This window comes from Heterodontus francisci, chromosome 33 (assembly GCF_036365525.1).
Source record: "Heterodontus francisci isolate sHetFra1 chromosome 33, sHetFra1.hap1, whole genome shotgun sequence".
Lineage (NCBI taxonomy): Eukaryota > Metazoa > Chordata > Chondrichthyes > Heterodontiformes > Heterodontidae > Heterodontus > Heterodontus francisci.
The window spans coordinates 53398279-53413912 of record NC_090403.1 but is presented as its reverse complement, the minus strand read 5'-3'; the positions used below and the strand labels follow the sequence as shown (position 1 = coordinate 53413912).

General features: G+C 43.6%; 1 protein-coding gene across 1 annotated transcript in view; it reads right to left on the bottom strand.

Moving 5' to 3' along the window:
* npepps (aminopeptidase puromycin sensitive) overlaps window positions 1–15634 on the bottom strand; it is a 225265-nt gene that overhangs the window by 106483 nt on the left and 103148 nt on the right. The window contains exons 3-5 of the mRNA XM_068013580.1: window positions 9882–9959; window positions 1427–1548; window positions 679–786 (exon numbers count right to left, since the gene is read on the bottom strand). Coding sequence (XP_067869681.1) covers window positions 679–786; window positions 1427–1548; window positions 9882–9959 — 308 coding nt within the window. The remainder of the gene's footprint in view (window positions 1–678; window positions 787–1426; window positions 1549–9881; window positions 9960–15634) is intronic.

Below are 15634 nucleotides of genomic sequence, written 5' to 3'. Positions count from 1 at the left end.
AAGTTTAGGAGACTGAGTAGCATAGTAGGCTAAACTGGTTCTTCTTTCACTTCTGAAACCATGACCATCACAGAATACTGGGTTCAAAGTCCCCTCTCTGCAAGAATCCTACATTGAACAAGTTTCTGCAGTTCCTACCGTCCAGGGGCCTAGTCTGAAAACAGACCACAAGTTCTCCAAATATCCACAGAGATGGTTAGCTGTGGGGAGTTCAAAAATTTACACTGGTGCAGTAAGAAATGCTGTTTCTCATAGAAAAGTTAAAGAAATTCATTGGAACAGAGCAGAGGTTTTTTTTTAAAACAATGGAGGGAAAGAAATATGCCGTTGTCCAGCACATCTTTCCCCTGAATGTACATAGTAAAAGCTTTTAAATCAAGTAGAAAAAGACAGTACCTAATTGCACAATGACTGTGTAAATCACTCATTCCAGACAATTTTTTTTTTACTGGAGATATATGGTGATTAGATTGTGATATGTGATTAGATTGACTTATCCCGCAGATAAGACATTACTTTCATCTTTCACTTTAATAAATATAACTGTGAATCATTCTCCACAGTTTATTCCCTGATTCTGTGATAACTTATTGATATCACTTTGCTTCGCCTTTCTTCAACTAACACCTTCTTTTACAGGATCCACGCGGGCGAAATAAAACACACACTGCTGCTTACCATGTTTGATAAGGCAACTCTGTCCTTTGGAACAATTAGCGTGATGTCAAACGTTGCTTTTATGGCAGGTTCATCCCAACATGGAAATGCTCTCCGTGCATCTGTAGGCTAGAGAGAGAGAAAAAGTGAGAAGGAGAGAGCAAGAGCAGGGGTGCAACAGGGAGCGGGGGTGAGAGGGAAAACAAGAACGAGAGATAGAAAAGAGAAAATGAAAGATTGATTCAAATAATGCAAAATCACTTCATATCCTATGTGCTGCACAGACATGAGAATCTTTACAAGTATTATCTAAAAGTCTAATCAGATAATGTGCATGCCTTTTATACACAAAGGATAAATGCTGTGTGGAATTCTTACTCCCTGTGGAATAACTACATTCACTGAAAAGAGAAAAACATAACACTGTTTTAACTAAAGAGTGATACTTGAGACAAAAGCAGAATTCCAAAGTCATGCAATTTTAAGAAAAAATCTGCCAAGCTCAGGGGAAGTCTGTAAAAGATCCAGTCTTTGATGATTTTCCCCAGCAAAGGAAATGCTTGCAAGTTAATAACTGAAGAGGTTTATAGCAACAGGTTGGTGGTGAAACGGAGCCACTCTCTGCACCACTTCCCCCGCACCAGAAATTCAACATCCCATCCGACTAAACTGTTTCACTTCTAAAATCTTGCCTTGACCCTCACTCAAGATTTACCAGAAAGGTGTTAATTATAGACAGGACACCACTACACTAGTTTAATTTTCTAACCTCAAACTGAGAGACAGCAGCATAGTGGGTTTCTCCCAACGGTGTCGTATACTTGCTTCTGTAAAATCCCTTCATTTTGTCGTTGAGCTCTCCAACAAAATCTATCTTCAAAGTGCCGTGACCTGTTACAATACAATGCTATAATTAACACACCATAAACAGAAATTACATTTTAATAATACAGCATAAGAACTGTCTGGCCCGCAGGCTAGGACACTTGTAAAATGGACCCATAAATTACTATTTATTTATTAAACACTGGAGGACATCTTTATAGATTCTTGGCTAGAGTTTTGAATGCAATTTATTTTCTTTATGCTCATTTTTGTGGGTGTCAAGACTGGTCATGAATTTGAGCATTTGTTCTATTTTAGCACCATCAATATCAAGTACATACATGCAGAGCCAGGTGCATAGTAACAGGTCCTTCTGCTCTGTTCCAATAATGCAACCAATCTCCATCTCAGAGGAGTGTCAGTAATAAGTACAGAGTCAGAGGCATTAAGGCACAGAAGGAGGCCATTCAATCCATTAAGTCCATGCTGGCTCTCTGTAGAGCAATCCAATCAGTCCCATTCCTCTGCTCTATCCCACAGCCCAGCAAGTTAGGAACAGGAGTAGGCCATTAAGCCCATCGAGACAGCTCCACTATTCAATTAGATCACGGATGTTCCTCAACCTCAATGCCACTTTCCCACGCTATCTCCCTATCCCTTGATGTCAGTAGTCTCCAGAAATCTATCAATTTCTGTCTTGAACATGCTCAATGATTGAGCTTCCACGGTCCTCTGGGGCAGAGAATTCCAAGATACACCACCCTCTGAGTGAAGAAATTCCTCCCCTTCTCAGTCTTAAATGGCCTACCCCTTATTCTGAGATTGTGTCGCCTGGATCTAGATTCACCAGCCGGGGGAACCATCCTACCTACATCCACCTTGTCACGCCCTGTAAGAATTTTGTAAGTTTCAATAAGATCATCTCTCATTCTTCGAAACTCTAGATAATACAGGCCCAGTTTACTCAATCTCTCCTAAGACAATCCTGCTATCCCAGGGATTAGTCTGGTGAACCTCCGTTGCACTCCCTCTATGGCAACTATATCCTTCCTTAGATAAAGAGACCAAAACTATACACAATACTCCAGGTGCAGTCTCATCAAAGCTCTATACAATTGCAGTAAGACATCTTTACTTCTGTACTCAAATCCCCTTGCAATGAAGGCCAACATACCACTTGCCTTCCTTATTGATTGTTGCACCTGCATGCTAGCTTTTAGTGACTCATGAACAAGGACACCCAGGTTCCTTTGGACACCAATACTTCCCAACCTCTCATCACTTAATATTCTGTCTTTGTTTTTTCTACTAAAATGGATAACTTCACACTTATTCACATTATATTCCATCTGCCATGTTCTTGCCCATTCACTTAGCCTGTCCAAGTCCACTTGATGCCTCCTTGCAACCTCCTCACAAATTACATTTCCAGCAATGTATCATCAGCAATTGGTCCCAATATCCAAATCATTTATATATATTATGAACAGCTGTGGCCCTAGCACTAATCCTTGTGGTACCCCCCTAGTAACAGCCTGCCATCCTGAGAATGACCCATTTATTCTTACTCTCTGCTTTCTGTCTGTCAACCAATTCTCAATCCATAGTAGTGTATTACCCCCAATTCCATGTGCTCTAACTTTGTTTACTAACCTCCTGGTGGGACCTAATGAAAAGCCTTCTGAAAATGCAAATACACCACATCCACTGGTTCTCTTTTACCTATGCTACAAGTAATGGGCAGTAGGTGTGAAATCACAAGATAACATCTTGGGCGGCGCAGTGGTTAGCACCGCAGCCTCACAGCTCCAGGGACCCGGGTTCGATTCTGGGTACTGCCTGTGCGGAGTTTGCAAGTTCTCCCTGTGTCTGCGTGGGTTTTCGCCGGGTGCTCCGGTTTCCTCCCACAGCCAAAGACTTGCAGGTGGTAGGTAAATTGGCCATTGTAAATTGCCCCTAGTGTAGGTAGGTGATAGGGAATATGGGATTACTGTAGGGTTAGTATAAATGGGTGGTTGCTGGTCGGCACAGACTCGGTGGGCCGAAGGGCCTGTTTCAGTGCTGTATCTCTAAATAAATAAGAAACTCCAACAGGTTTGTCAAACATGATTTCCCTTTCATGTAATATGTTGACTCTGCCCAATTTTACCATTATTTTCTAAGTGTCCAGTTATCACGTCCTTTATGATAGATTCCGACGGTTTCGCCACAACTGACGTCAAACTAACAGGTCTGTAGTTCTCCATTCTCCGTCGTCCTCCCTTCTTAAATAGTGGGGTTACATTTGCTACTTTCTAGTCAGCAGGAACCGTTCCAGAATCTATAGAATTTTGAAAGATAACCACCAATGCATCCCCCACTATCTCTATAGCCACCTCCTTCAACACTCTGGGATGTAGCTCATTTGGTCCAGGGGAGTTATCAACCTTCAATCCAGTTAATTTTTCAAGTACTACCTCTTTACTAATACGAATTTCTTTCAGTTCCACAAGTCCCTCGGTTGCCTAGCATTTTCTGGGAGATTTTCTGCATCTTCTTCTGTGAAGACAGATACAAGTTTAGTTTCTCTGCCACTTCCCTGTTCTCCACTATAAATTCTCCTGTCTTCACCTGTAATAGGCCCACATTTGTCCTAGCGACATTCCCTAGATAATTTCCCTCAAGTTCTCATCCAATTTCCTTTTGAAATCATTCATCATCTCTGCTTCTACCACCCTTGTAGGCAGCGAGTTCCAGGTCAGTAATACTCACTGCATAAAAAAGTTCTTTCTCACATCACCCCTGCACCCCTTGCACAAAACCTTAAATCTGTGTCCCCAAGTCTTGTACCACCAACTAATGGCAACAGCTTTTCTTTGTCCACCTTATCTAAGCCTGCCATAATCTTGTACACCTCTATCAAATTGCCCCATCAATCTCCTTTGCTCCAAGGAGAACAGCCCCAGCTTCTCCAAACTAACCTTGTTGCCAAAAACTGTCATCCCTGGAACCATTCTGGTAAATTTCCTCTGCAGCCTCTCAAGGACCCTCTCAGCCTTCCGAATCCTCATTCCTGACAAAGATTTTCCTCATGGCCTCCCTCAGTTGCAAATCTGGGCAGTTTTTGCACTGTGCACTCACAACTACTGAGGCGAAACTGCCCAAACTAATTGCAGCCAACAGGAGGAGGACATGTTCATACCAACAATCTGAATTTAAAGCTAGGTCAAAAAACAGGGCATTAATACAGCACACCACCCAGTCTCCAGTACAGATTTATTTTGACTAAACATAAATCACTGAAGGACAGTGGCGTTATACTAAATTGATCAATACCATAGACTGTTTCTTCATTGAAATCTTCCCTTCTCTGCTCCAAGCATGTTTTCCCTTGCAGGTCAGAACTACTGCACTCTAAACAGCATACTTTAAAACTGAAGGATATGGCAGGATGCTACATACACTATGAACCATTTTCCACAATAGTAAAAAAAAATGATTTATATTCCACAAGACAAAACAGCACTCTCCCCACCCAAATGTAGTTGACTCTTCAACTGCCCACTGAAGTTGCCCAGCAGGCCACCCAGATGTACCACAATATTCTCCGAACTCGGATTGGGCAATAAATGCTGACCTTAACCAGCGATACCCACATCCCAAGAACGAATAAAGAAAAATGAATTGCATTAGTGGGATGTAAGTGCCTGGCATCACAGCATAAATTTCAAATCAGTAATTAAAAATAATTTCCTCCTTTAATTCTATGTACAAGTCAAATTTCTACTCAATACACTTTTCTTGAGACTGCTTGAGTTGTGTACCTATCATAACCTCTGCATCACCAACTCGTTCTTTCACACTAAACCCTGTCACCAGGTTTCATGGAGGCACCCAAGATCGCGTCGTTGACACCAGCTAGACCTCATCGTCACAAGGCGAGCCGCCTTAAACAGTGTTCAAATCACACGCAGCTTCCACAGTGCGGACTGTGACACCGACCACTCCCTGGTGCACAGCAAGGTTAGACTCAGACCAAAGAAGTTGCATCATTCCAAGCAGAAGGGCCACCATCAACACGAGCAGAATTTCTCATCCACAGCTGTTAAAAAAATTTCTAAATTCACTTGTAACAGCCCTTCAAAACACTCCCACAGGGGATGCTGAGACCAAGTGGGCCCACATCAGAGACGCCATCTATGAGTCAGCTTTGACCACCAACGGCAAACGTGCGAAGAGAAATGCAGACTGGTTTCAATCTCATAATGAAGAGCTGGAACCCGTCATAGCCGCTAAGCACATTGCACTGTTGAACTACAAGAAAGCCCCCAGCGAGTTAACATCCGTAGCACTTAAAGCAGCCAGAAGCACTGCACAAAGAACAGCCAGGCGCTGCGCAAACGACTACTGGCAACACCTATGCAGTCATATTCAGCTGGCCTCAGACACCGGAAACATCAGAGGAATGTATGATGGCATTAAGAGAGCTCTTGGGCCAACCATCAAGAAGATCGCCCCCCTCAAATCTAAATCAGGGGACATAATCACTGACCAACGCAAACAAATGGACCGCTGGGTTGAGCACTACCTAGAACTGTACTCCAGGGAGAATGTTGTCATTGAGACTGCCTCAATGCAGCCTAGCCTCTACCAGTCAGGGATGAGCTGGACATACAGCCAAAATCAGAACTCAGTGATGCCATTGATTCTCTAGCCAGCGGAAAAGCCCCTGGGAAGGACAGCATTACCACTGAAATAATCAAGAGTGCCAAGCCTGCTATACTCTCAGCACAACATGAACTGCTATGCCTGTGCTGGGACGAGGGAGCAGAACCTCAGGACATGCGTGATGCCAATATCATCACCCTCTATAAAATCAAAGGTGACCGCGGTGACTGCAACAACTACCGTGGAATCTCCCTGCTCAGCATAGTGGGCAAAGTCTTTGCTCGAGTCACTCTAAACAGGCTCCAGAAGCTGGCCGAGCGCGTCTACCCTGAGGCACAGTGTGGCTTTCGCGCAGAGATCGACCGTTGACATGCTGTTCTCCCTTCGTCAGATACAGGAGAAATGCCGCGAACAACAGATGCCCCTCTACATTGCTTTCATTGATCTCACCAAAGCCTTTGACCTCGTCAGCAGACGTGGTCTCTTCAGACTACTAGAAAAGATTGGATGTCCACCAAAGCTACTAAGTATCATCACCTCATTCCATGACAATATGAAAGGTACAATTCAACATGGCAGCACCTCATCAGACCCCTTTCCTATCCTCAGTGGCGTGAAACAGGGCTGTGTTCTCGCACCCACACACTTTGGGATTTTCTTCTCCCTGCTGCTCTCACATGCGTTCAAGTCTTCTGAAGAAGGAATTTTCCTCCACACAGGATCAGGGGGCAGGTTGTTCAACCTTGCCCGTCTAAGAGCGAAGTCCAAAGTACGGAAAGTCCTCATCAGGGAACTCCTCTTTGCTGACGATGCTGCTTTAACATCTCACACTGAAGAGTGCCTGCAGAGTCTCATTGACAGGTTTGCGGCTGCCTGCAATGAATTTGGCCTAACCATCAGCCTCAAGAAAACGATCATGGGGCAGGACGTCAGAAATGCTCCATCCATCAATATTGGCGACCGCACTCTGGAAGCGGTTCAAGAGTTCACCTACGTAGGCTCAACTATCACCAGTAACCTGTCTCTAGATGCAGAAATCAACAAACGCATGGGAAAGGCTTCCACTGCTATGTCCAGACTGGCCAAGAGAGTGTGGGAAAATGGCGCACTGACACGGAACACAAAAGTCCGAGTGTATCAAGCCTGTGTCCTCAGTACCTTGCTCTATGGCAGCGAGGCCTGGACAACGTATGTCATCTTCGCTGCCTCCGGAGAATACTTGGCATCAGGTGGCAGGACCGTATCTCCAACACAGAAGTCCTCGAGGCGGCCAACATCCCCAGCTGATACACACCACTGAGTCAGCGGCGCTTGAGATGGCTTGGCCATGTGAGCCGCATGGAAGATGGCGGGATCCCCAAAGACACATTGTACAGCGAGCTCACCACTGGGATCAGACCCACCGGCCATCCATGTCTCCGCTTTAAAGACATCTGCAAACACGACATGAAGTCCTGTGACATTGATCACAAGTCGTGGGAGTCAGTTGCCAGCGTTCGCCAGAGCTGGCGGGCAGCCATAAAGGTGGGGCTAAAGTGTGGCGAGTCGAAGAGACTTAGCAGTTGGCAGGAAAAAAGACAAAAGCGCAAGGGGAGAGCCAACTGTGTAACAGCCCCGACAAACAAATTTTTCTGCAGCACCTGTGCAAGAGTCTGTCACTCTGGAATTGGCCTTTATCGCCACTCCAGGCGCTGCTCCACACATCACTGACCACCTCCAGGCGCTTACCCATTGTCTCTCGGGATAAGGAGGCCAAAGAAGAACACTTTCCTTCATTTTTTTTCTCTCCCTCATAACTCCATTTAAGAGTTACACTCTGCTATTCCACAACTGACAGACTTACTCCAAGGGCTCCACCAATGCAAGTAGCTTACGAGGTTGATAGATGTGATTACATACCAAGCATAGCACTCCTATGGAAAAGTTAATAACTGGAAACAGATGAGCAACAACGACAGAAATTTGCTTCTTATCCCTGATTTTGCAAAGTGCAAAGAAGTCCAATATTTACAATTCACATTAAGGGTCACATAGAGTCAATGAGGCATTTACGGCATAGGTGGAGGCCATTCGGCCCATCGAGTCCATGCCGGCTCTACGCTGAGAGTATCTGATCCATTAACCCATACTTCTTTCAAATTTTGATCTATCTTTTGCGCACTTGCAACGGTTTGTCTTTATTTCCAGTATTTAGGTTTTTTTCTTTTTATCTCACAATTGCATCCCTTTAAACAAAAATTGCTTTGAGGGCACAATAATCTTAATTCCTGACTTGCGACCTTTAAAGCACAAAGTTTATTTTTCAGCTTCTTGTTATGGGCATTATTTAACTTTTATTATTCCTGCCATCAGTATAGCATACAAGACTGCAAAATACTCTAATAGATCAACTGGCAGGATCTTTAATTTGGAAAATTCACTCCAAATATTCACAGGTCTTTAATAAGCTCTTATGCAATCCAGTTGGAAAGATTTTTTTTCACTCCCTTGGAGATTTTTTTCTCCAAGAGATGAGTTCAGATTACTCGATTCATTCTGCCAAGTGACAAGACCGAAACCTTACACAAAGTTTCAAAGACAATAACACTTAAATTATTTCATTCCTGTAATTACACCCAGTTCCTTTCTTTTTTCTTGCTAAACAAATGTCATTGAATTGGCTTACTAATTATTTTGGAGACCACTCTGATAGGAAGTCTAATGTCTAAAGTTCAAGATGGCTTCTGGGTTGGCAGCTCCTGAGGGAGCTGCTTTGCTGTGCAACTTTATCCGTGGCCATCTGCTACCATCCTTTGCCCTTTCCCGTCAATCTGCCCTCTTGCACTGTTTGTTTCCCTGGCTCTAATAGTGGGTGCATTTCAGCCCCAACAACATTAACTGCTATGTAGTTACCTGGTCCACTGCCCATCTCAATGTGAGAAATTATCACAAATGACCATTGTATTTGTTGCCAACATTTTGCTTTGACAACTGAGCTTCACTCACCAACCAACCAAGTGAACTGACAAGAATTACATTTAACACCATCACTTAACTTGCACTTAAAAACAAATTAGCAGTAGCTAACTAGATGCAAGTATTATGAACCTAAATTAATTGTGTACACTAATAAAAAAACACATTTTTGCTGCAGCCCACAGTATTTTCTTTTTTAAAAAATCCAATTACACAAACTACAGTCAACAAAATCTATACAGGCAACCTAAAATGCCAGATAACCAAATGTAGGTGTGGGCTCCCTCAATCTTGAATAGTTGATCAACTGACAGCAAGACATTCTTCTGTACAAGGAGTAATGAACATATGGAATGGGCAACTGCATACACTGGTAGAGGCAAAGGCCATGAATCATTTAAGAACTTGTTGATGTTGCACTGGTTGGATTTTATGTTGTGGATCCATGTTCAAGTAGAAACTAGCTGGCAGAAATTCCAATGCATCATTTTGTGTAATCTATATTGCAAAGTTACACACCATTAGCACACACTTTTCCATCCACTGAAGTTAATGTGTAGGAAACAATGGGTAAGAAGTGCACAACTGCAATATGTACTCCTGGCACACATCAAATGGCGGCATGTCAGAATTTCTACCCCTAAATGGAGAAACTAAAGAGACAGGGAGAATCAGAGACATGAGTGCAGAATTGATCCTAATCCAGGTCTCAGAAGTAAAAGAGCAGCAACTAATTTGAACCATATACAATTTTAAGGCATATAAGCACACCTGTTTTTGTCAAGTTGTAAAAGTACCTTTTTGTAGAGCACTGGGGAACGAGAGAGTCACTTTCTCATCTTCATTTTGATAATTGAATCCTGTTGCGTTTATTTCTGTAAAAAGAGAAACATCTTAAAATGAACAAATTAATTGTACCCGTATATTTATGTAATTCAGTGATGTACAATAAGAGCAAACAACTTGGAACACCTATATAATGCAAGCTATTTATATCGAAGGGTTTTGTGCCCTCCTGTTAAGCAAATTGATACATTTATAGTGCAGGAATGCTTTACAGGCAGGATGACAAAAGTGGCACTGCTTGCGTGCACACATAGAATGCCTGTTCACTTTAAAAACATGCCTTTACATCATAGGTTTCAAGAGAAGAGACTCTTCAGTTCTCGTAAATCAATGCACTACCAACTGAAAAATGCAGAGCATGATGCCCTCGCAGTCAGGTTCACTGCAGCCATGTTTTATTTGCCGACTGCTGGTTTATTTTAGCATCACAGTTTACCGGGAATAATACAACTCTTTCTTCTTGCCAATTTTATCACCTCCTCTTGAAGAAGCCAACCCCTTACCAGGATATAGTTCCACGGGTGGCCTTCTATACCTTGCCCGAGTGGCCATTATTCACACATCAGTCCCAACAGTGAAAGGTGGTGAACTATTTCACTGCGAGGAGCATCACAACCCAACTTGCTCCTGTCTTCAACCAGATTGCCACGCACGCACACTTGGACAAAGGCGAGCAAGAGCAGGATCTTTGATTTTCTTCCTCCTTAACCCAAGATCAACTGAGATCGAACTTTTTTCCTCCCCTCCAGTCACAAACTGAGCCGAACAAGATGTTCATTTGGCTCCCAGTTCCTATTATAAATAGGGAATCAACACCAACACAAGGCAGCAATTCATGACAATTACCTACAGCAATACATGTTCACATCACGTCTACTATACCTTACTGAACAAAAGTCATCTCCGTGAATTTACTGTGATAAAGTACAATTAAAAAGCTAATTGGAAGAGTAGTCTTGGACACGCGTATGTTGTGTTTCTGCAGAAGCATTTTAGTTGAGAACCTACTCTCCGAACTAAAATATCCTTTAGATTGTTCCCCAAAATCCAATATTTTGAATATTTTAATCCTGATTTAGCAGCATTAGGTAAACAAGTCTGGATCTGAGGTCTTAACCTCAAAGCTACAATGATGACTTACTGCATTAGCAGTTCTTAGGAACATTAGAAATCACAGGACAAGTTCAAACATATTAAACATGGACAGGAAAGAGTGTCCTTTTGAAACAGTGTTTTTAAAATCTTAGCACCCTCATTAACTTGCATTTACATAGCACCTTTAATGTAGACAAACGTCACAAGATGCTTCACAGAGCCGTAAGAAACACAACACAGTCGAAGGAGATGTGGGAGAGGTAACCAAAGGAATGGTCAAAGAGGTCGTCTTCAAAGGTGGTCTCAAAGGAGGAGAGGTAGTTGGGTTTACGGAGGGAATTCTAGTGGATAAGGCCAATGCAACGGCACGCGGAACAAAAGGAAAACTGATGCACCGTGGAGATGAAACCATTCACACAATGTCAGCTAGCAGGGGCAAGAAGGAAATTTGAGTGGTCAGCAGTTAAGTGGAGATAGGGGGTGGGGAGGGGTGGTCAAGAGAGCAAAAGGTGGGTATATTTATTATCCAGAATGATCCTTGAGCAGTAGTTGGCTTTTGCAGAAAACAGTAAGACCTGATAGAGCTTGATGTGGTTGAGCGAAATCTGGTGGATGGATAGCTAAGCCAGTGCAGTATAAGTTTATGGATGGCCTGAGCCTTGCGTGCGAGTGAACAAACAATCTGGGGGGACGTGTGAAGGGGGTGATGACTGTTGATCTGCCAACCAGTCTAAGGGGCTAGTTCTGAGTGGGGTGAGGGTAGCCCCCCCTGCACATATACTGGACAGTGAGATTAGTGAGGGGGAGAATAGGACAACAGAGTTTACTTGAAATGAGGAGACAGTTATAAATGTTTCAAAAGACTTTTCAGGAAATGGTGAGATACTTAGGAAGAAGCTTACTCAGACAGCATGAGGTCAGACTGCAGCATACACAAACCAATTTCTAGGTTCAGAGATATTTGAGGAGAGGGACTGGATTCAGGAGACAATCATGGGGCAGAGTATCAGTGGAGGTGCTGGTGGTGGTTGTCGGAGAATCAGAGGGTCGAGGAGAGTTGACAGTGTGTTAGCAGAAGTTATTCTGGAGTTCAGTAGAGGTCAAAATGTTAGCATTGTGCAGTAGTGCATCTGGTGGAAGTAAAGGGTAAATCCTCAAGTTTCAGTGAAGAGGAAAGAGTTGGTCCAACTGGAACAACAACTGTAGGGTGGGCAAGCAATGTACCCTCTAATTTTTTTCTATAGCGCGCAGGTGAGTTGTTTAAGTGCACGGGCCCTTGAAATTTTTTTTGCATGGCCACTCACAAGCGGTAACTTAAAGGGCCAACTTGTATACAGCTTTCGTGGGAACTTTTGAGTTGCTGTGCAGTTGCACAGTTTAGAGGGAACATTGGTGGCAAGTAGCACACAAGATCGGAAGCGGCAGCAGGAATTTGAGGAGCTGGTACAAAGCAGTCCAGCAAAGGGTGAAGAATAAGTTCTGAAAAACGAGTACAGCAGAATCAATGAGAAAGGACCCAAACCGAGAGCCACAACGCAGAGATCATTCAGCAGCATGGGACTTCTCTTTGGTAGATAGCTGGATGTAAAATTTAGACCAGCAACAAGAACTTACATTTATATAGCACTTTCAATGTAGTAAAATGGCCTGAGGAGTTGCACAGGAGCATTATCAAGGAAAATTTGTCACCAAGCCATGTAAGGATATATCCATCCTGACCTGGAATTATATCACCATTCCTTCACTGTCGCTGGGTCAAAATCCTGGAACTCCCTTCCGAACAGCACTGCGGGTGTACCTACCCTCCCATGGACTGCAGCGGCTCAAGAAGGCAGCTCACTACCACCTTCTGAAGGGCAATTAGGGATGGGCAATAAATGCTGGCCTAGCCAGCAATGCACACATCCCATGAATGAATTTAAAAAAAGTTAGGCGACAGGGTGTTGGTCAAAGAGGTAAATTTTAAGGAGCGCTTCAAAAGCAGGAGACACAACATAGGGCCTAAGCAGCTGAAGGCACAGTGCAGACTGGTACAAAAGGTGAAGTCACACGGGATCAGAGGTGAACTGGCAAGATGGATACAGAGCTGGCTCAGTCATAGAAGACAGAGGGTAGCAGTGGAAGGGTGTTTTTCTGAATGGAGGGATGTGACTAGTGGTGTTCTGCAGGGATGTGTGCTGGGACCTTTGCTCTTTGTAATATATATATAAATGATTTGGAGGAAAATGTAGCTGGTCTGATTAGTAAGCTTGCGGACGACACAAAGGCTGGTGGAGTTGCGGATAGTGATCAGGATTGTCACAGGATACAGCAGGATATAGATCGGTTGGAGACTTGGGCGGAGAAATGGCAGATGGAGTTTAATCCGGACAAACGTAAGGTAATGCATTTTGGAAGGTCTAATGCAGGTAGGAAGTATACAGTAAATGGCAGAACCCTTAGGAGTATTGACAGGCAGAGAGATCTGGGCGTACAGGTCCACAGGTCACTGAAAGTGGCAACGCAGGTGGATAAGGTAGTCAAGAAGCCATACGGCATGCTTGCCTTCATCGGTCGGGGCATAGAGTATAAAAATTGGCAAGTCATGCTGCAGCTGCACAGAACTTTAGTTAGGCCACATTTAGAATATTGCGTGCAATTCTGGTCGCCACACTACCAGAAGGACGTGGCGGCTTTGGAGAGGGTACAGAAGAGGTTTACCAGGATGTTGCCTGGTCTGGAGGGTATTAGCTATGAGGAGAGGTTGGATAAACTCGGATTGTTTTCACTGGAACGATGGAGGTGGAGAGGCGACATGATGGAGGTTTACAAAGTTATGAGCGGCATGGACAGAGTGGATAGTCAGAAGCTTTTTCCCAGGGTGGAAAAGTCAGTTACTAGGGGACACAGGTTTAAGGTGAGAGGGGCAAAGTTTAGAGGTGATGTGCGAGGGAAGTTCTTTACACAGAGGGTGGTGAGTGCCTGGAACTTGCTGCCGGGGGAGGTGGTGGAAGCAGGTACGATAGCAACGTTTAAGAGGCATCTTGACAAATACATTAATAGGATGGGAATAGAGGGATACGGTCCCCGGAAGTGCAGAAGGTTTTAGTTAAGGCAGGCATCAAGATCAGCGCAGGCTTGGAGGACCGAATGGCCTGTTCCTGTGCTGTACTGTTCTTTGTTCTTTATTCAATGATGGACCGATGAAAATCGGGAACGTACAAAATTGGAGGAACACAGAGATGAGGGGGCTGTGGGGCTGAGGAGGTTACAGGTCAAAGAAAACAGGACTTTAATATGGCAATTTCAACAGTAGCCATTTTATTTTCTTCACTTCCTTTTTCTATTTAAAGGAACTCCATTAGCTATAATTTAGTTCTGCACAAGAGGAGCTTTAAGTTTGACCTTCCCTTCCTGAACTTTCATCAGAATTGCAAATAACTTTAATCTTTTTAATCTGCCACATATACTCCCGTTAGTCCCAATCACATCTACAGTTGTGACTAATGTTACCAAAACTGACCCAATAATACTTTTGGAGCACATACATAAATCCCACATTTTACAGAAAACTCTTCTCTCTCTAAAATTAAATTCTAAGTGTACCATTTCTACATTTTGCTTTGAGGGAAACTGGAATGCATAGGACCAGAAGTATCCAATTTAACCCATCTGGACTGTCCCAAAGGTTCAAGAACAGAATGCATTGCTACTTACTATATCCCTCAACTTTAGTTGCTTAATGTTAAATGGAATTCAAAGTCTAGACTCCAGCTGGCCAAAAACCTGGTTGCCAATGGTGGGCCAAAGGGGGAAGTGGAGGCACAAGAAGCTAGAGTTGTAAGAATGCAGATTTCTCAAAGGATTGCAGAGCTGAAGGAGGTTACAGAGAGAGGAATGAGTGAGGCTATGATAAGAATTTGAAAACAAGGATGAGAATTTCAAGTATTAGTTATACCAGGGGTCATGCAGGTGGAGGATTGGAAGCTGGTCAGGATAGCATTGGAGTAGCTGTCTGGAGGTGACAAAAGCTTGGATGATGGTTTCAACAGCAGATAAGCTGAGACAAGGTTGAAGATCGGTGATGTTAGGGAAATGGAAGTAGGTGGCATTTTTGATGGAGAGATCAGGGGGTTGAAAGCTCACTTTAGGGTCAAACAGAACACCAAGCTAGCGAACAGTCTAGTTTGGTTGAGACAGTAGTCTGAGTGGAGAATGGAATCAGAGCTTTTTTGGAGGGATGGGGGTGACAGAGGGGCAAAGATAGCAACTTCAGTTTTCTCAATGTTCATCTGGAGGAAAATGCAGTGAAGCTTGGACTAGGTATCAGATTAACAGGCTGACAACATTGGAAGGGTTAAGAGCTACAACATACATATTTGTTATGGCATTTTATAAGTATTTTAAGGGCAAGAGGATAACCAGGGAAAGAGTGGGGCCCATTAGGGACCAAAGAGGCAATCTGTGTGTGGAGCCAGAGAACAGAGGTGAGGTTTGAAATGATTACTTTTCATCTGTGTTCACTATGGAGAAGGACAACGTAGGTGCAGAGTAGGGGATTGTGATATACTCAAACACATTAGCATTGAAAGGGAGGAGGTATTAGCGGTTTTCGCGGGCTTAAAAGTGG